Source organism: Carlito syrichta, unplaced genomic scaffold (genome assembly GCF_000164805.1).
Source record: "Carlito syrichta isolate Samal-C Ts95f unplaced genomic scaffold, Tarsius_syrichta-2.0.1 Scaffold315826, whole genome shotgun sequence".
NCBI classification, from domain to species: Eukaryota; Metazoa; Chordata; class Mammalia; order Primates; family Tarsiidae; genus Carlito; species Carlito syrichta.
The window spans coordinates 691,813-705,660 of NW_007259922.1; the positions used below are offsets into that span (position 1 = coordinate 691,813).

Genomic DNA, 13,848 nt, shown 5'->3' on the forward strand with positions numbered 1-13,848 from the left:
TCCACGTCGGGCGCCATGAACGATCAGTACCACCGGGCGGCCAGGGATGGCTACCTGGAGCTCCTCAAGGAGGCCACCCGGAAGGAGCTGAACGCCCCCGACGAGGACGGCATGACCCCCACGCTCTGGGCTGCCTACCACGGCAACTTGGAGTCGCTGCGCCTCATCGTGAGCCGCGGGTGAGTACCTAACCCTCCACCCGGGTGGGCCCAGGAGCGCGGAGGCCTCCCAGCGGCCCAGACTCCATGGCCTCTTTTACCCCCACCCCCGGCTGCTTCCTTCCCCTGCAGAGAGACCCTAAGGTGGAACCTTGGGGCCTGACGCTCTTGGGCCAGACACGTGGAGGAGCACACAAGCTGAGGCACGTGACACTTGTGACCTGGATGTGGGGCCCGGAGGGGGCAAGTGGATTTGAGGGTCCATGATGTGGGGCGAGGGGTGCTGCAGGCAGAGGGGACAGGGAGGAAGGTGGGAGAGATGCCCTGGGTGGGAGCCATTTGGAAGCCATAGTGAGGGGCGTCGTCAGAACCAGAGAGAAGGGCTCAGGGGCCAGCGGTGGGGGCTTGGACAGGAGGGGTCATCGCCAGCCCGCTCCCTAGCCTCAGGCCCAGAGGGCTCTCCCGGTCAGCACCCACACCTCCCGGCAGGCTGGATGTCACACAGCTTTCTCCCTCACCCTCCTCATCGCTGGGATTTACGGGCACTGTCTACAGTGCCCAATGTCACGGGTCAGCCACCCCATTAACTCTGTGCCCCTTCCCCCCTGCAGGGCACAACTAAGCAAAGGAGATGCTATGCTGTGCTTGCCTTTGAAGGGGCTTCTCTCCCCTCACCGCCCTTTGGAGTAGTTCTTGTGGGGAAGGGTGGGCATAGAATCCAGGTGTCAGGGCCAGGACGGAGGACTGCTTCCCCCAGCAGTTGAGGGGGAAGGTCACAGTTGAGGAATGCTGGGGCCTAAGGCCACTGAAGCTGGTTCCCTGGGGCCAAGTTCCACTACTGGGAACAACTGCCCCACACCCAACAGGTTTACAAAGAGAGGTCAGACTGGGCTGAAAATCCGGTGGCCTCGGCAGGACAAGGGGTGGAATGGATGCCCAGGAGGGTTCACATGAAGTCTCGGGCCCCAGGAGAGAAGGGCAGGGGCTGAGCTGGCCCTGGTACTAGGCTCGATTGCGTGGTGGGTGGGGAAGCCCCTCTCAGTGGCTGCTCCTTGAGCCCAGCAGCTCGAGGACTAGGTTGCTGACCCGTGTTCCAAGAGGCCAAGACTGACTGGCCCCTCCCCAAGAGGGTACATAGTGTACACTGTCCCCTGCCACCCTTTCAGAGAGACTCATGGGAGGAAGGAAGCGGGTTCTCTCTTAGTACACCAACACCCCCCTCCCCCACCCAACTGCCACAGAGGCCGGGATTGATGTGGACCAGATGCCAAGCAGCCCCTCCCTGCTTTGCCCTGTAGGACTTGGTGACCAGCAGGCGAGGGGTGGGCGGGGAGCTGTGGAGACAAGGGAGTGATTCTTCCCCCAGCCCTGGGGGGGTGGCCTCGTGACCTCATTAGCGTGGGACAGGGGCGCTGAGCTGGGCCCTTGAGGACAGAGAGCCCTGGAGGAGCCAGCGGGAGCCTGCCCTGCAAGACACAGTCTGTCTGGTGTGTGGAGGGTTTCCAGGGGGCTGCAGGGACCCCTGGGCAGGCCCAAGCCAGCCAACCCCACGGCACTTCCAAAGGTGGGCAGCCTGGGGCAGGGAGGGCCGCCAGGCACAGGCACTGACTTCCCTCCTCCTCGCCTCCGGTCCTGGCTGCCCCCACACTCCCCTCCTGGCCCAGGCCAAGGCCCGACACCTGCTCTCACACTCGGGCTTGCCAGGCCTGGCCCTGCTCCCTGCAGACATGGCCGTGCCCGCCGACACGCAGGCTCACATCTCACACACACTCACTCACCCAGGACCCGTGCCCAGCGCACAGCACACTCTTGTCCTCTTTTCCGGTCACTCCACAACACGCAGCCACACTCACCACCACGCCTGCCTAGAGACCCAGACTCGGCCCTGGCCCACCACCTCTCTGGGCCAGCTCCCCGCTGGGCCCCATGAATAATTCACTCCTTTCTCTCTGGGCATCAAATATTTATCCCCTGAGATTCCCAGCCTTCAGTTATCTTGGGGGAGGCCCCGCCCTGGCCCCGCCTTCCCTGTCGCCCCACCCCCTGCGTGCCTGTGGCCATTTTCCCCCTGGCCCACTCCAGGTCCCTTTGGTGGCTCAGCAGCCAGAGAGGTCTCAGGCCCAAGAGTTCCTTGGGGCCCTGCCGTGCTCCAACAAGGCTGGGGGCATGCCCCTTCCAGCCTCCTCTGCTTCTGCCACCTCCAGCCTGTTCCAGCCAGGGCTCATGGTCCCTCCCCACATGCTCTCCCCGCAGGGGTGACCCGGACAAGTGTGACATTTGGGGCAATACACCCCTGCACCTGGCAGCTTCCAATGGCCACCTGCACTGCCTGTCCTTCCTGGTGTCCTTCGGGGCCAACATCTGGTGCCTGGACAACGACTACCACACGCCACTGGACATGGCCGCCATGAAGGGCCACATGGAGTGCGTGCGCTACTTGGACTCCATCGCGGCCAAGCAGAGCAGCCTCAACCCCAAGCTGGTGGGCAAACTCAAGGACAAGGCGTTCCGCGAGGCCGAGCGCCGCATCCGCGAGTGCGCCAAGCTGCAGCGCAAACACCACGAGCGCATGGAGCGGCGCTACCGCCGCGAGCTGGCCGAGCGCTCCGACACTCTCAGCTTCTCCAGCCTCACGTCCAGCACCCTGAGCCGCCGGCTGCAGCACCTGGCGCTGGGCAGCCACCTGCCCTACTCGCAGGCCACGCTGCACGGCACCGCCCGGGGCAAGACCAAGATCCAGAAGAAGCTGGAGCGGCGCAAGCAGGGCGGCGAGGGCACCTTCAAGGTCTCCGAGGACGGCCGCAAGAGCGTCCGCTCGCTCTCGGGCCTGCAGCTGGGCAGCGACGTGATGTTCGTGCGCCCAGGCACCTACGCCAACCCCAAGGAGTGGGGCCGTGCCCCGCTCCGGGACATGTTCCTCTCGGATGAGGACAGCATCTCCCGTGCCACGCTGGCGGCCGAGCCTGCCCACTCGGAGGTCAGCACCGACTCAGGCCACGACTCCCTGTTTACCCGCCCCGGCCTGGGCACCATGGTGTTCCGCAGGAACTACCTGAGCAGTGGGCTGCACGGGCTGGGCCGCGAGGACGGGGGGCTGGATGGGGCGGGCATGCCGCGGGGTCGGCTGCAGAGCTCCCCCAGCCTGGACGATGACAGCCTGGGCAGTGCCAACAGCCTGCAGGACCGCAGCTGCGGGGAGGAGCTGCCCTGGGACGAGCTGGACTTGGGCTTGGACGAGGACCTGGAGCCCGAGACGAGTCCGCTGGAGACCTTCCTGGCCTCCCTGCACATGGAGGACTTTGCCGCCCTCCTGCGGCAGGAAAAGATCGACCTTGAGGCCCTGATGCTGTGCTCTGACCTCGACCTCCGCAGCATCAGCGTCCCCCTGGGGCCCCGTAAGAAGATCATGGGGGCCGTGCGGAGGCGGAGGCAGGCGCTGGAGCGCCCGCCCGCCCTGGAGGACACAGAGCTGTGAGTGTCCAGCCCACGGGGACGGGGGCAGGGGGCTGGAAGGCTCCTGGGAGGAGGGGGGCAGAATCTGCCTATTCAGGAGCGGGAGGGGGAATAATGCCTCACTCCTAAAATCCAAGCCACCGTCAATGACAAGAGGCCCCGCTGCTTTATGTATCACCTGTCCAGAAGAAGGAGCTGCCAGTTGAATGATGACTAGAGGCCTTCTTATCACAGCTAATGTAAAATGAGCCTCGATTTTGGAGACTTCAGAATAGGGGAAAATGGGCTTCTTAGTGTTGATGAGATACAGTGGCCACAGTCGTCAAGCTAGGAAGGTTTTGAACCTCCTGCCTAGGGCGCTGGGCTGTGCCCTTGGACAAGTTCTCCTGCTTCATCCTCCTGAACTCCTGTAGGTAGTGGACCACGTCATGTCATTTCCCAGCCGACGTGCAAGTGAAGGCTCAGAGGTTTAAAGTAGCTTGTCCCCGGGCCTTGGTGCTGCTTGGTGTGGAGCTGGGCTTGTTCCCTGGTCTGCAGCTCTGCAGCCTGGGGTCAAGGTGACTCCGGTGGGCTGGAGGCCCTCAGAGGGCCTCTCAATGGTCTACGCCCTCAAGGCAAGTGTTTACCTGCTGCCGCTCTACCCCGTGGCCAGAAACACGAGCTGGTGCCAGCAGCAGCCTTGGAGGCCTGTTCCCCAAACCGTCACGGTTGCCCAGTGCTGCCCCCACACTGGTCATGCTGTTGGCTAGTCCCTGCCCCGGCCCCGCATGCCCATGGCATCCCACAAGCCCAGCAAACACGGCACCCCCCCCCATTTAGATATCTCTGGTCTTTATGTCGAGTGGTTGGGGCAGGGATGGGTGTGGGGAGGCAGTCTGGATTAGAGTTTGAAGAACAGGGAGTCACCCTTAGGCTGGTGTCCCCTATCCTTGGCCTTCAGCCTGTCCAGAGAGGGGGTGACTAAGTCATCCAAATGGCTGGTTCTGGTTGAAAATGATGTCCCCGAAGGCCTTCATCCGAGTTCTGTTTCTTTCTGTCTCTTCCTCCACAGATAACTGGGGGTTCCTCTCCCCACACCAAAACAAATTGCAAGTTGCCACAACCCATGGTGGGGCCACAAGGTCCTCACAGTTGCCAGCCCCGTTCCCCAGGAGCAAGGACCATATGGGTCAACTTTGAAAGCCTGTCCCCACCCCAAAGCAGAGGGTGTGGCCTGGAGGCACAAGAGGGACAAGCAGAGGAACAAGAGAACGTCCCGGAACATCAGTTCTGAGGGTCCCAAAGGCCCTGAGCCGCCTCCGTCTAAGCAGCCCTCAAGGACGTGTGGATCTGTGGAAGGCCAGCCCCAGAGAGAGGGCAGGGGCATCGGAGCTGGGTGGCAGTGGGGGAGGGGGAGGGCAGGAGGGCACGGCCTGCTCCAGGCACCATCGTCTCTCCTGTCCCTCCTCCAAGGGTCCTGTTCTCTCAGCTCAGGCTGGAGACATGCTCACTTCCTGCATTGTTGTGAAGGAAAGCGTTTGGGCTGTCTCCTCTCCCTCCACACACCCAGAGGGGAGATCCCCAGCCAGACTCTTCAGCCAAATGCCCTTTCAGTCCCCACACCAGCCCAAGTATGGCCAGCTCCCTTCTCCTTCACCCACCGGCCAAGGGCCAGAGCTGAAGAGCCAGGCTGGGGTGGGGTGGGGGTGACCGACTCTCTTCCTGGTTCCCCCTGTGGCAAAACCCAGCCTGTCTTCCTCTGGCCTCCCCATCCTTCGTTGTGCAGCCTGCCCCCCCCAGGGACCCCAGAGGACCAGGGCGCCAGGGGCACGGTGCTAGACCAACAGGCTCCCAGACCTGGCGGCACACCCTGGGCCAGAGAAAGGCACCTACCAACTGTCTCAGGGTGTCCCAGGCCGAGATGGGCATAGACTGGGCATGGCTGGGTGCCGGGCCTAGTGTGGGCCAGTCCTGTGAAGTGGACAATGAGGATGTGAATGATGTAAACTTCGATGGTCCCCAGGTCCCCAGGGCTGTGTGTGTGTGCACGTGTGTATGCGATGAGGTTTGGTTGGTGAGTTTCCCTCGAGGCCTGGAAGGAACTGGGCTGCTGCGTGATTCTGCATGGATCATGGGCGAGCGGGAGCCCACCAGTGTCCCAGCTCTGCGATGGTGATGACACCAGCAGAAAGGCCAGCCCAGAGGGTGCTCAGACGTGTGTCCTCAGAGCTCTCCAGCCAGCCCGACCAAGGTCATGGATGCGGGAGAGTCCCTCAGGAGCCGGCACACACGTGTGTGCACGTTCGTGCGCCATGCAGATATGCCCTTCCTCCTCCAGCTGTGGGTCCTCCACCCCTGACCTCAGCTTGGGAAGCAGCCCCTGCTGGGAGCATGGCCACAGCCCCTAGTTCCTCCCTGGGCCCCCTGACTGGGGCAGGGTAGAAAGGCCCTAAAGTCCTCTCTCTCATCTGTCTGTGTGGGGGCGCCCCTCCACACGCATGCTCAGAGCTGGGGCCCTGTCCCACGGCAGGACACTGAGGGCTTGGCTGCCTTCCCCTGCCACCCAGACCCCTCCCCAGTCCTTCTCCCTGTCCTCTGGATTTGAACCTGGGGCCGCCCCAAGTGCCGACTCACCTTTCCTGGATCCCCAGGTGCTGCCCTCTCTCCCCTGCTCCTTGTCCACGTACTGCCTCAGCCCACCTCCCCCCGGGCAGTTCTGGTGCTGGGGTGGGACGGGCACTGAGTCTCACCGCTGTGCCGTGAACCCCTGCTTCGGGCGTGATATCACTTTTGTAGAGAATGTTCTCCATCATTGCCATGCCTGTGTCTTGTTCTTTAATCCTTTGGGACAGCGGGAATAGTGAGACGGTGGGGGTGGGAGGGGTCCTCTCTGTGCCTGTGAGGACTGGATCCTGTTTCCTGGAGGGTCCTCGAGTGCCCACTCTGTGCATCCTTGGGCTTTTGCCCTGCCCTACTAAATCATCCCAGAATTAGGAGCCGGTGGAGAGGCAGGATAAGAACTGAACAGAGAGCCTCCTGCTGCTGAGCAAGGGGGAGGATCTGGTCTCCAGCCCTGTTTCCAGGACTTACAGCCATTGAGGGCAGGGTGATGCTTTCTTCCCACCACGGCCTGTCTGGGCTTTTCCAGAGATAAGCAGGAGCCCTGCCCCCGGAGGCTGCTGCCCATCACCTGGGTTGTGGGCCTCTCGCCCCTGGGAAGCCTCCAGAGATGTCCCCATTTCCCTCACCAGCCTAGCCAGCTCTTGGGCAGCCCGGCTTAGAGCCCTCCTTTCTCTCAGGGGTGAATCTCCTTCTTACGCTGGTGGTCTCTGTTTATTCAGGCAAGCGTGGGGAGGGTCCCGGAGGCATCTTGCTCCATTCCTTAAGGACGCTGGGCCAATCGCTTCTTCCAAGAGGCGATGTAGACAGTCCCTTCCCCGAACGTCAATCAGGAAGAGCCACGGGATGTCAGTCAAGGAAGGTTGCCTGGCAACCATCTAGGTTCTGGGTCACTTACCGCCACTTTACAGGTGGAAAAACTGAGGCCCACAGAGGGGAGGGCCCAGACTTAGAATGCAGGCCTCCGGGCCATGCTTTCCTACGCACAGAAACCAAAGGGCCAACAAGACACGTCTCCACCCACCACGCCTCAGGGACGTGTCCTCCCTGTGACCTCTGCTGGCCATCCCGGTCACTGCACCTACCTCAGGAAACACCCGCTGGTCCTGGCTGCGTAGGTCCAGAGGAGGACATGGGGGTGAGGTGTGACAAGACAGAGAGCAAATGGGAGCTTCAGCATTCGGGCAGAGACTAACCGGAAGCAGTGGGACGGAGGTCTCCGTGGGCCAAGGTGGCTCGAGGGTGGAAACCCGGGGTGCCAGGAGCAGAGGCAGCTCCAGGGAGCCTGAGGGGACATTAAACAAAGGGAACTTTTACACAGTAGGGACTCAGCTTTCTTCACTCATTCCCCTAAAGTTTAGATCGAGGTTATAGAAATTCTAAAAGTTTAGAATAGTGGTGCTCAGCCTTTCGAGAGTAGACTCTCGTGAAAATATGGACACTCTTCCCCCAAAATGCGTGTTGCACGCACACGCTTATAGGCAGTGTTGTTCACGACCCTAGGCAGCTCGTGGCGCCTGCAAGCCCCAAGATGTCAAGAGGCCCCACAGGTGAAGACACTTTGATTAGACAGCTGTGAACTTAACACACCATCAATGAGATGACCAACTTGACGGAGGTGGGGATGGCCAAGAATCAGAAAAGAAAGGGTCCCCACTGTATATGGCCCCACCCTCTCGTTTTACAGACACCATTGATAACAGAGGCCCCGAAGGGAAGGGGCTGGCCCAAGGTCACAGAATAGCCAGTGAGCAAAGCAGCACTATATCTCCTGATGCCTCCACGGTGCCCACTGCCTCCTGTCCTTGTGTGGCCGTCTGCTAGTCCCAGACGGCAGGCACCCCCATCTCCCCAACGCATGCTGTGTCTGTCACCTTCTCTGAGATAGGCCTGGGTTGGATGGGAGGTGGCTAGACTCAGGATAATCAGATCTGGACAGCAGAACTGGCTCTGCCCCTTTCCAGCTGTGTGGCCTTGGGTAAGTTACTCAGCCTCTCTGAGCCTGTTCCCTCCTACATAAAATAAGTATTCTAGGAATAATATCGACCCTACAGGGTATTAGGAGGGTGAACTGATAACGCATAAAAAGTACCCAGCGCACTCTCTGATGTTTAGTACATTAGTTAGTAACGATCATGGTTGTTGCTGGTCTGAGACTGGTCCATGGGATACTCCCTGCATTAGCGGTCAGCTCAGCTGTCCAGTAGGTGGGCCCTGGGTAGTCCCAGGGAGCGGTCTTGCTTTCCTGACCCCCCTGTGAGAACGCACCTCCTACCCCCCAACACCACGCGTGCTCTCAGAGCGCTACCTGGAGCCTCCTTATCTGACCTTCAGGGGGTGCCGAGAAGCCATCAGTAGCTGAGGAATGGTCAGTGAGCCAGCGTTGGGCTCCCATCCAGTGGGGGGACCCTGGGACCAGAGCTGTCCCTGGGGTGCTCAAGGAACTGGGAATCTTTTCTGGGGACTTGCGATACACTTGAGAGTTCATCAAAAGCTTTCCCCTGCCCCTGCGAGGTAGGCAGGTGAGGCTCAGTTTTCGCCTTGCTTCATAGATGAAGAGACTGAGTATCCGAGTTCCAAGATGCTCTCTCTGTTAAGGAAAATTCATGCTCCTTGACCTGGACCCTTAGGTCACTCTTGTCCCCAGCTGGAACGACAGGCACGTGCTACCACGCCCTGCTACTTTTTGGATTATTGTAGAGATGAGGTCTCGCCAAGTTGTCTGGGCGGGTCTCGAACCCGCGGGCTCAGGCAATCCACTCACCTCAGTCTCCCAAAGCGCGGGATTACAGGCTGAGCCACCGAGCCCAGCTAGGGCTAAGCTTTCAAGTTTTTACTATCAATTGCTGAGCGCTTTTAAGGTGTCAGGTGCTTATAATAAATCCTGTACGTACATTTAACCCTCACAATAAAACCACAACCTTATAAAGCAGGTCCTATATTATCACTATCATTCCCATTTTACTGCTGGAAAAACAAGCCCAGAGCAGTGATAGGACTTGCCCAAGTTCACTGGGCTACCAGGCCTCAAAGCGAGATTTCTCTGATGCTGAAGCCAGCTTGCCTGACCGCAGTGCTGTACCGGTCTCTACACACGTGTACCACTGGTGGGGGATGTCTTTGATCTGGAGTCCCCTTGACCTGGGCATGCCTGGCTTCTGGATGGGTGCCAGGTTCAGCCTGAGGTGGAGTGGGAGGGAGTATGCTGGCAGCTTCTGCAGTCCAAGAGCATAGGTCTGAGCTGCAGCACCCATCTGCCCTGGGGGGTTAGACTGAGAGGGCAGGACAGGCCGTGGGGCTACAGGAAGAACGTGGGGGGCTGTTTGGGAGAGTGGAAGCTTCAGGTCTCAAGACTACCGAGATGGAGAAGGAGGTGGGAGAAGGTTCCATCTCACTTCCTGTCTCCCTCTGTCTTCTTCCGTCTCTTTGTCCCATTTCTCCCTATAACACAAGGTCCCCTGGGCCGTCTCTCCTTCTCTCCCCCACTTCCTGTCGGCCCGTCTCTCCTGGCCACCGTCTCTCTTGGCGTCTCTCAACCTCTCTCTCCCACTGGCTCAGGCTCCCTGTTCCTCTCCCCATCTCCGTCCCTGTCTCTGTCTCTGGCTGATCTGGACCCCTGCAGCCCAGCCTGTCTTTCAAGATCTACTTTCCTCCCCCAACACTGGCACCTCTCAGGCATCTCCAGGGAGCCTGGTGTGACAATCAGTGAAACAACGCCTGAATTGTCTGGGAAACGCCTGAAGACCTGGGTTCAAGTCCCAGAGCTGCTACTGCATAGCAATGATTTGGTTCGGTCACATAACTTAACTTCTGCACAATGGACATCGTTACCTTCCTGACTGGGGTATTGTGAGATTTTGCTGGCATGACATGTGTCTTGCCTGGCACATGGTAGGTGCTCTACACTGGTCTCCAAGCTGGGTCTCACCTCCAAGCGGGTCTCACCTCCCGCCAATAGTAAGAGCAACACTTACTGTGTGTGTCCCAGACCTTTTACAATTATATGTTGTAAATACAATTTCAACAAAACATTGAATTATAAATCTAATAACAGAAGCCTAAAATGTCTTGTTAACTGAGAAAGTATGCAAGAGCTGCTAATTACTGCTGTGTTACTTGGTTCCCAGCACAACTCCAGGAGGGAGGGACTGTGATTTCTTTTTTTTTTTTTTGAGTTGGAGTCTCACTCTGTTGCCCAGACTGGAATTCAGTGGCCGCTCCCAGCCACCGCAGCCTCGACCTGCTGGGCTCCGACAATCCTTCCGCCTCAGCCTTCCAAGTGCATGCTACCACGCCCGGCTAATTTTTTTTATTTATCGTAGAGATGAGGTCTCGCCTGCCCAGGCGGGTCTCGAACCCGCGGGCTCAGGCAATCCACTCACCTCGGCCTCCCAAAGGCGCGGGATTACAGGCTGAGCCACCGAGCCCGGCTCTTCTTTTTATTTTTTTAGATTTGGGGTACAATTCAGGGTTAGGTATGTTCATGATGCAGGTACCCTTGTTGATGAAGTGTGCCCCACCCCCCCGGCAGATTCCCACTATTGCCAATCTCACTACCCCTCCTGCCCTAGCAGTTTCTCACTACTGCTAATCCTTTTCTTTCTTTTTTTTTTTTTTTTTTTTTTTGTTGTTGTTTTTTGAGTTGGAGTCTCACTCGGTCGCCCACACTAGAGTGCAGTGGCTGCTCCCGGCCACCGCAGCCTCGCCTCCTGGGTTCTGGCGATCCTTCCGCCTCAGCCTTCCAAGTAGCCGGAATTACAGGCATGTGCTACCATGCCCGGCTGATTTTTTTGATTTATTGTAGAGCTGAGGTCTCGCTGCCCAGGCGGGTCTCGAACCCGCGGGCTCAGGCAATTCACTCACCTCGGCCTCCCAAAGCACGGGATTACAGGCTGAGCCACCGAGTCCGGCCCAATTTCTTTTTTAATATTAGGAAACTGGCTGGGTGCAGTGATTTGCTCCTGTAATCCCAGCACTTTGAGAGGTGGAGGCAAGAGGATTGCCTGAGTCCTGGGGTTCAAGACCAGCCTGGGCAACATAGTGAGACCTCGTCTCTACAATAAATAAACAAACAAACAAACTAGCCAGGCGTGGTGGCGCGCACCTATAGTTCCAGCTACTTGGAAGGCTAAGGTGGAAGGATCGCCTGAGCCCAACAAGTTGAGGCTGTGGTGACTGTGAACATGCCACTGCACTCCAGCCTGGGAGACTCCTAATTTTATCTATTATTCATGTATTTATTTTTGTGAGACTCCTACTCACAAAAATAAATAAATGAATAATAGATAACATTAAGAAACTGAGGCACAGAGATGTTTGTCACATGTTCCCAAACTCACACCATTGGAAGGCAGCAGAGCTAGAACTCAAACCTGGATAGGCTGACTCCCAGCTGTGCTGCTGTGCTTCATTATGATAGTGAGCATTTACTGAGCACCTGCTGTGTACCAGCACTTTACATGTATGATTTCAGTTAATTCTTACAGCAGACTCATTTAATAATGACAGGAGCCGGGTGTAGTGGCATAATCCCAGTACTTTGGGAGGCTGAGGTGAGAGGATTATCTGAGCCCACGGGTTTGAGCCCAGCCTGGGCAACTTGGTGAGACCTCGTCTCTACAACAAATCAAAAAATTAGCCGGGCATGGTGGCATGTGCCTGTAGTTTCAGCTCTTTGGAAGACTGAGGGGGAAGGATCACCGGAGCCCAGCAGGTTGAGGCAGCGGTGGTCGGAAGCGTGCCACTGTCTTCCAGCCTGGGCGACAGAGTGAGACTCTGACTCAAAAAAAAAAAAAATAAAAATAATGACAGGATTATTAAGCCCATTAGACAGAGGAGAAAACCGAGGCTTGAGAACATGAGGTCATTGCTTGAGCCACACAGCTAGTAAGAGCACAGGCAGGGTCTGGCTCCCCATCTGTCTGACGCCCTAGAGTGGCACCTGGGTCTGGCTGCTTCTCATTACCCAATTTCCTCTGAGAAGGTTGAGGGCAGTGACCCCTCCTCAAGTTTTTATTGCTGAATGAAAAAAAAGCCCGATGGGGTTTGGGGCCGAGGCAGGGAAACTTCTGGCAAGTCCATTCACAGCCACCCATGCCTGGTCTTTAGAGAAAAGCCCAGGAATATGCCAGTTTGGTAAGCCCCAGAGAGCCCTGTTTCCACCCTCACTCACTCTGGCATATTTTCTGGGTCTGCACGGGCAAGTGTTCTAGGGGTTGCCAGACCCTCTCTCCACTCTGGAAATGCACACATTGGAGAATTTTCTCCACCAGACCTTAAACAATAGTCAGAGGGTGTCCTGGTGGGCTGGGGAGGAGGCATTCTCAGAGAGGAGAGAGGGTGGGGACAAGAGCAACTGGCAGCGATTCTGGCCCTGGTCCCTCCACCCCACCAAAACTCCCCGTGGGGTTCTCTCTCCCTCACAGGATCAAACCATCCTACACAGAATTGTTTCTTTGACCCTCACAATAGTCGCCTGAGCTGGGCAAGGGCAAAAGGCCATTTTATAGATGTGGCAACTGTAGTTCAAGTTGGGATGGCAAATGACCAGCTGCAAAATTATAAACCAGAGCTGGGTGCAGTGGCTCACTCCTGTAACACCAGCACTTTGGGAGACCAAAATGGGAGGATTACTTGAGCCCAAGGCCAGCCTGGGCAACATAGTGAGACTTCAGCTCTACAAAAAATTTTAAAAATTAGCTGAGCATTGTGGTGCATGCCTGTAGTCCCAGCTACTTAGGAAGCTGAGGCGACTCATTAAAAAAAAAAAACGAAGAAAAGAAAAAAAAGGAAATGCGTGGGCCAGGATGTCTGGTCTGGTCCATTCGCATTGCTGCATGCTGCCAGACGTCTTCTCAAAACGTGTATCTAGCACCTTCTACATACCAGGGATGGCAAACCACGAGAACGGTCTCACCGCCCTGCCTCAGGTAAGGACACCGGACTCAGGCAGGTTAAGCCGTTTCTCTGAGCCTCTGGTGCAGAAGTGCCAGGGCCGTGGGATTTGAACCCCAAACTCGAGCTCTTTCCATGGCAGCCCCGGCCTCCCTTCACCGCATTCATTAAGTCATATGCCCAGGCTCTCCCCTGGCACAGGTGGCTGTCAGGAACAGGTCAGGAACAGGGGTTCAGCTGGTAGGAGTTGGGGAGGTGAGACAAAGACAGGCAGGACCAATTGCCTCTTCCCTCTCTGTCCCTGTGTCTCCCTCCTGCTCAGCCTCTGCATAGACCACTGCTGCCCTGTGCTTGTGTGTGCACGTGTGTATCTCTGTGTGAGTGTGGGATGTGGGCGAGGAGACTGATGTGTATCTATGGGAGCATGGGACGGGCGTAGTGGCTCCAGAGCTTTCCTGGAAGGTTGTGCTTATTTATGAGCAGAGCTGGGCACAGTGGCTCACTCCTGTGATCCCAGCTGCTCAGGAGGCTGAGGCAGGAGGATTGCTTGCGGTCAATAGTTTGGAACTAGCCTGGAGAACATAGCGAGACCCTATCTCAAAAAAACAAAACAAGCCGGGCTCGGTGGCTCAGCCTGTAATCCCGCGCCTTTGGGAGGCTGAGGTGAGTGGATTGCCTGAGCCTGTGGGTTCGAGACCTGCCTGAGTAACTTGGTGAGACCTCATCTCTACAATAAATCAAAAAA

At 57.6% G+C, this 13,848-nt stretch overlaps 2 protein-coding genes across 2 annotated transcripts in view; both read left to right on the forward strand.

Annotated features, from left to right (window-relative positions):
- Positions 1–3,633, forward strand: USH1G (USH1 protein network component sans). The gene is made up of 2 exons (XM_008073336.1): positions 1–179; positions 2,412–3,633. Exons 1-2 carry the CDS (start codon positions 16–18, stop codon positions 3,631–3,633), a joined length of 1,386 nt encoding a protein of 461 aa, XP_008071527.1. The 5' UTR covers positions 1–15.
- A 1,878-nt stretch (positions 3,634–5,511) lies between these two features.
- Positions 5,512–13,848, forward strand: part of FADS6 (fatty acid desaturase 6) — a 32,521-nt gene continuing 24,184 nt past the window's right edge. Inside the window, exons 1-3 of the mRNA XM_008073337.2 lie at positions 5,512–5,664; positions 6,158–6,317; positions 13,056–13,138. Of these exons, the coding sequence (XP_008071528.2) occupies positions 5,512–5,664; positions 6,158–6,317; positions 13,056–13,138 (396 nt within the window). The remainder of the gene's footprint in view (positions 5,665–6,157; positions 6,318–13,055; positions 13,139–13,848) is intronic.

Excerpts from the sequence above, each read along its gene's own strand:
- USH1G (XM_008073336.1), top strand. The coding sequence starts at position 16 with ATGAACGATCAGTACCACCGGGCGGCCAGGGATGGCTACCTGGAGCTC. Across the intron at positions 180-2,411 it reads CGCCTCATCGTGAGCCGCGG|GGGTGACCCGGACAAGTGTG; the intron begins GTGAGTACCTAA and ends CTCTCCCCGCAG.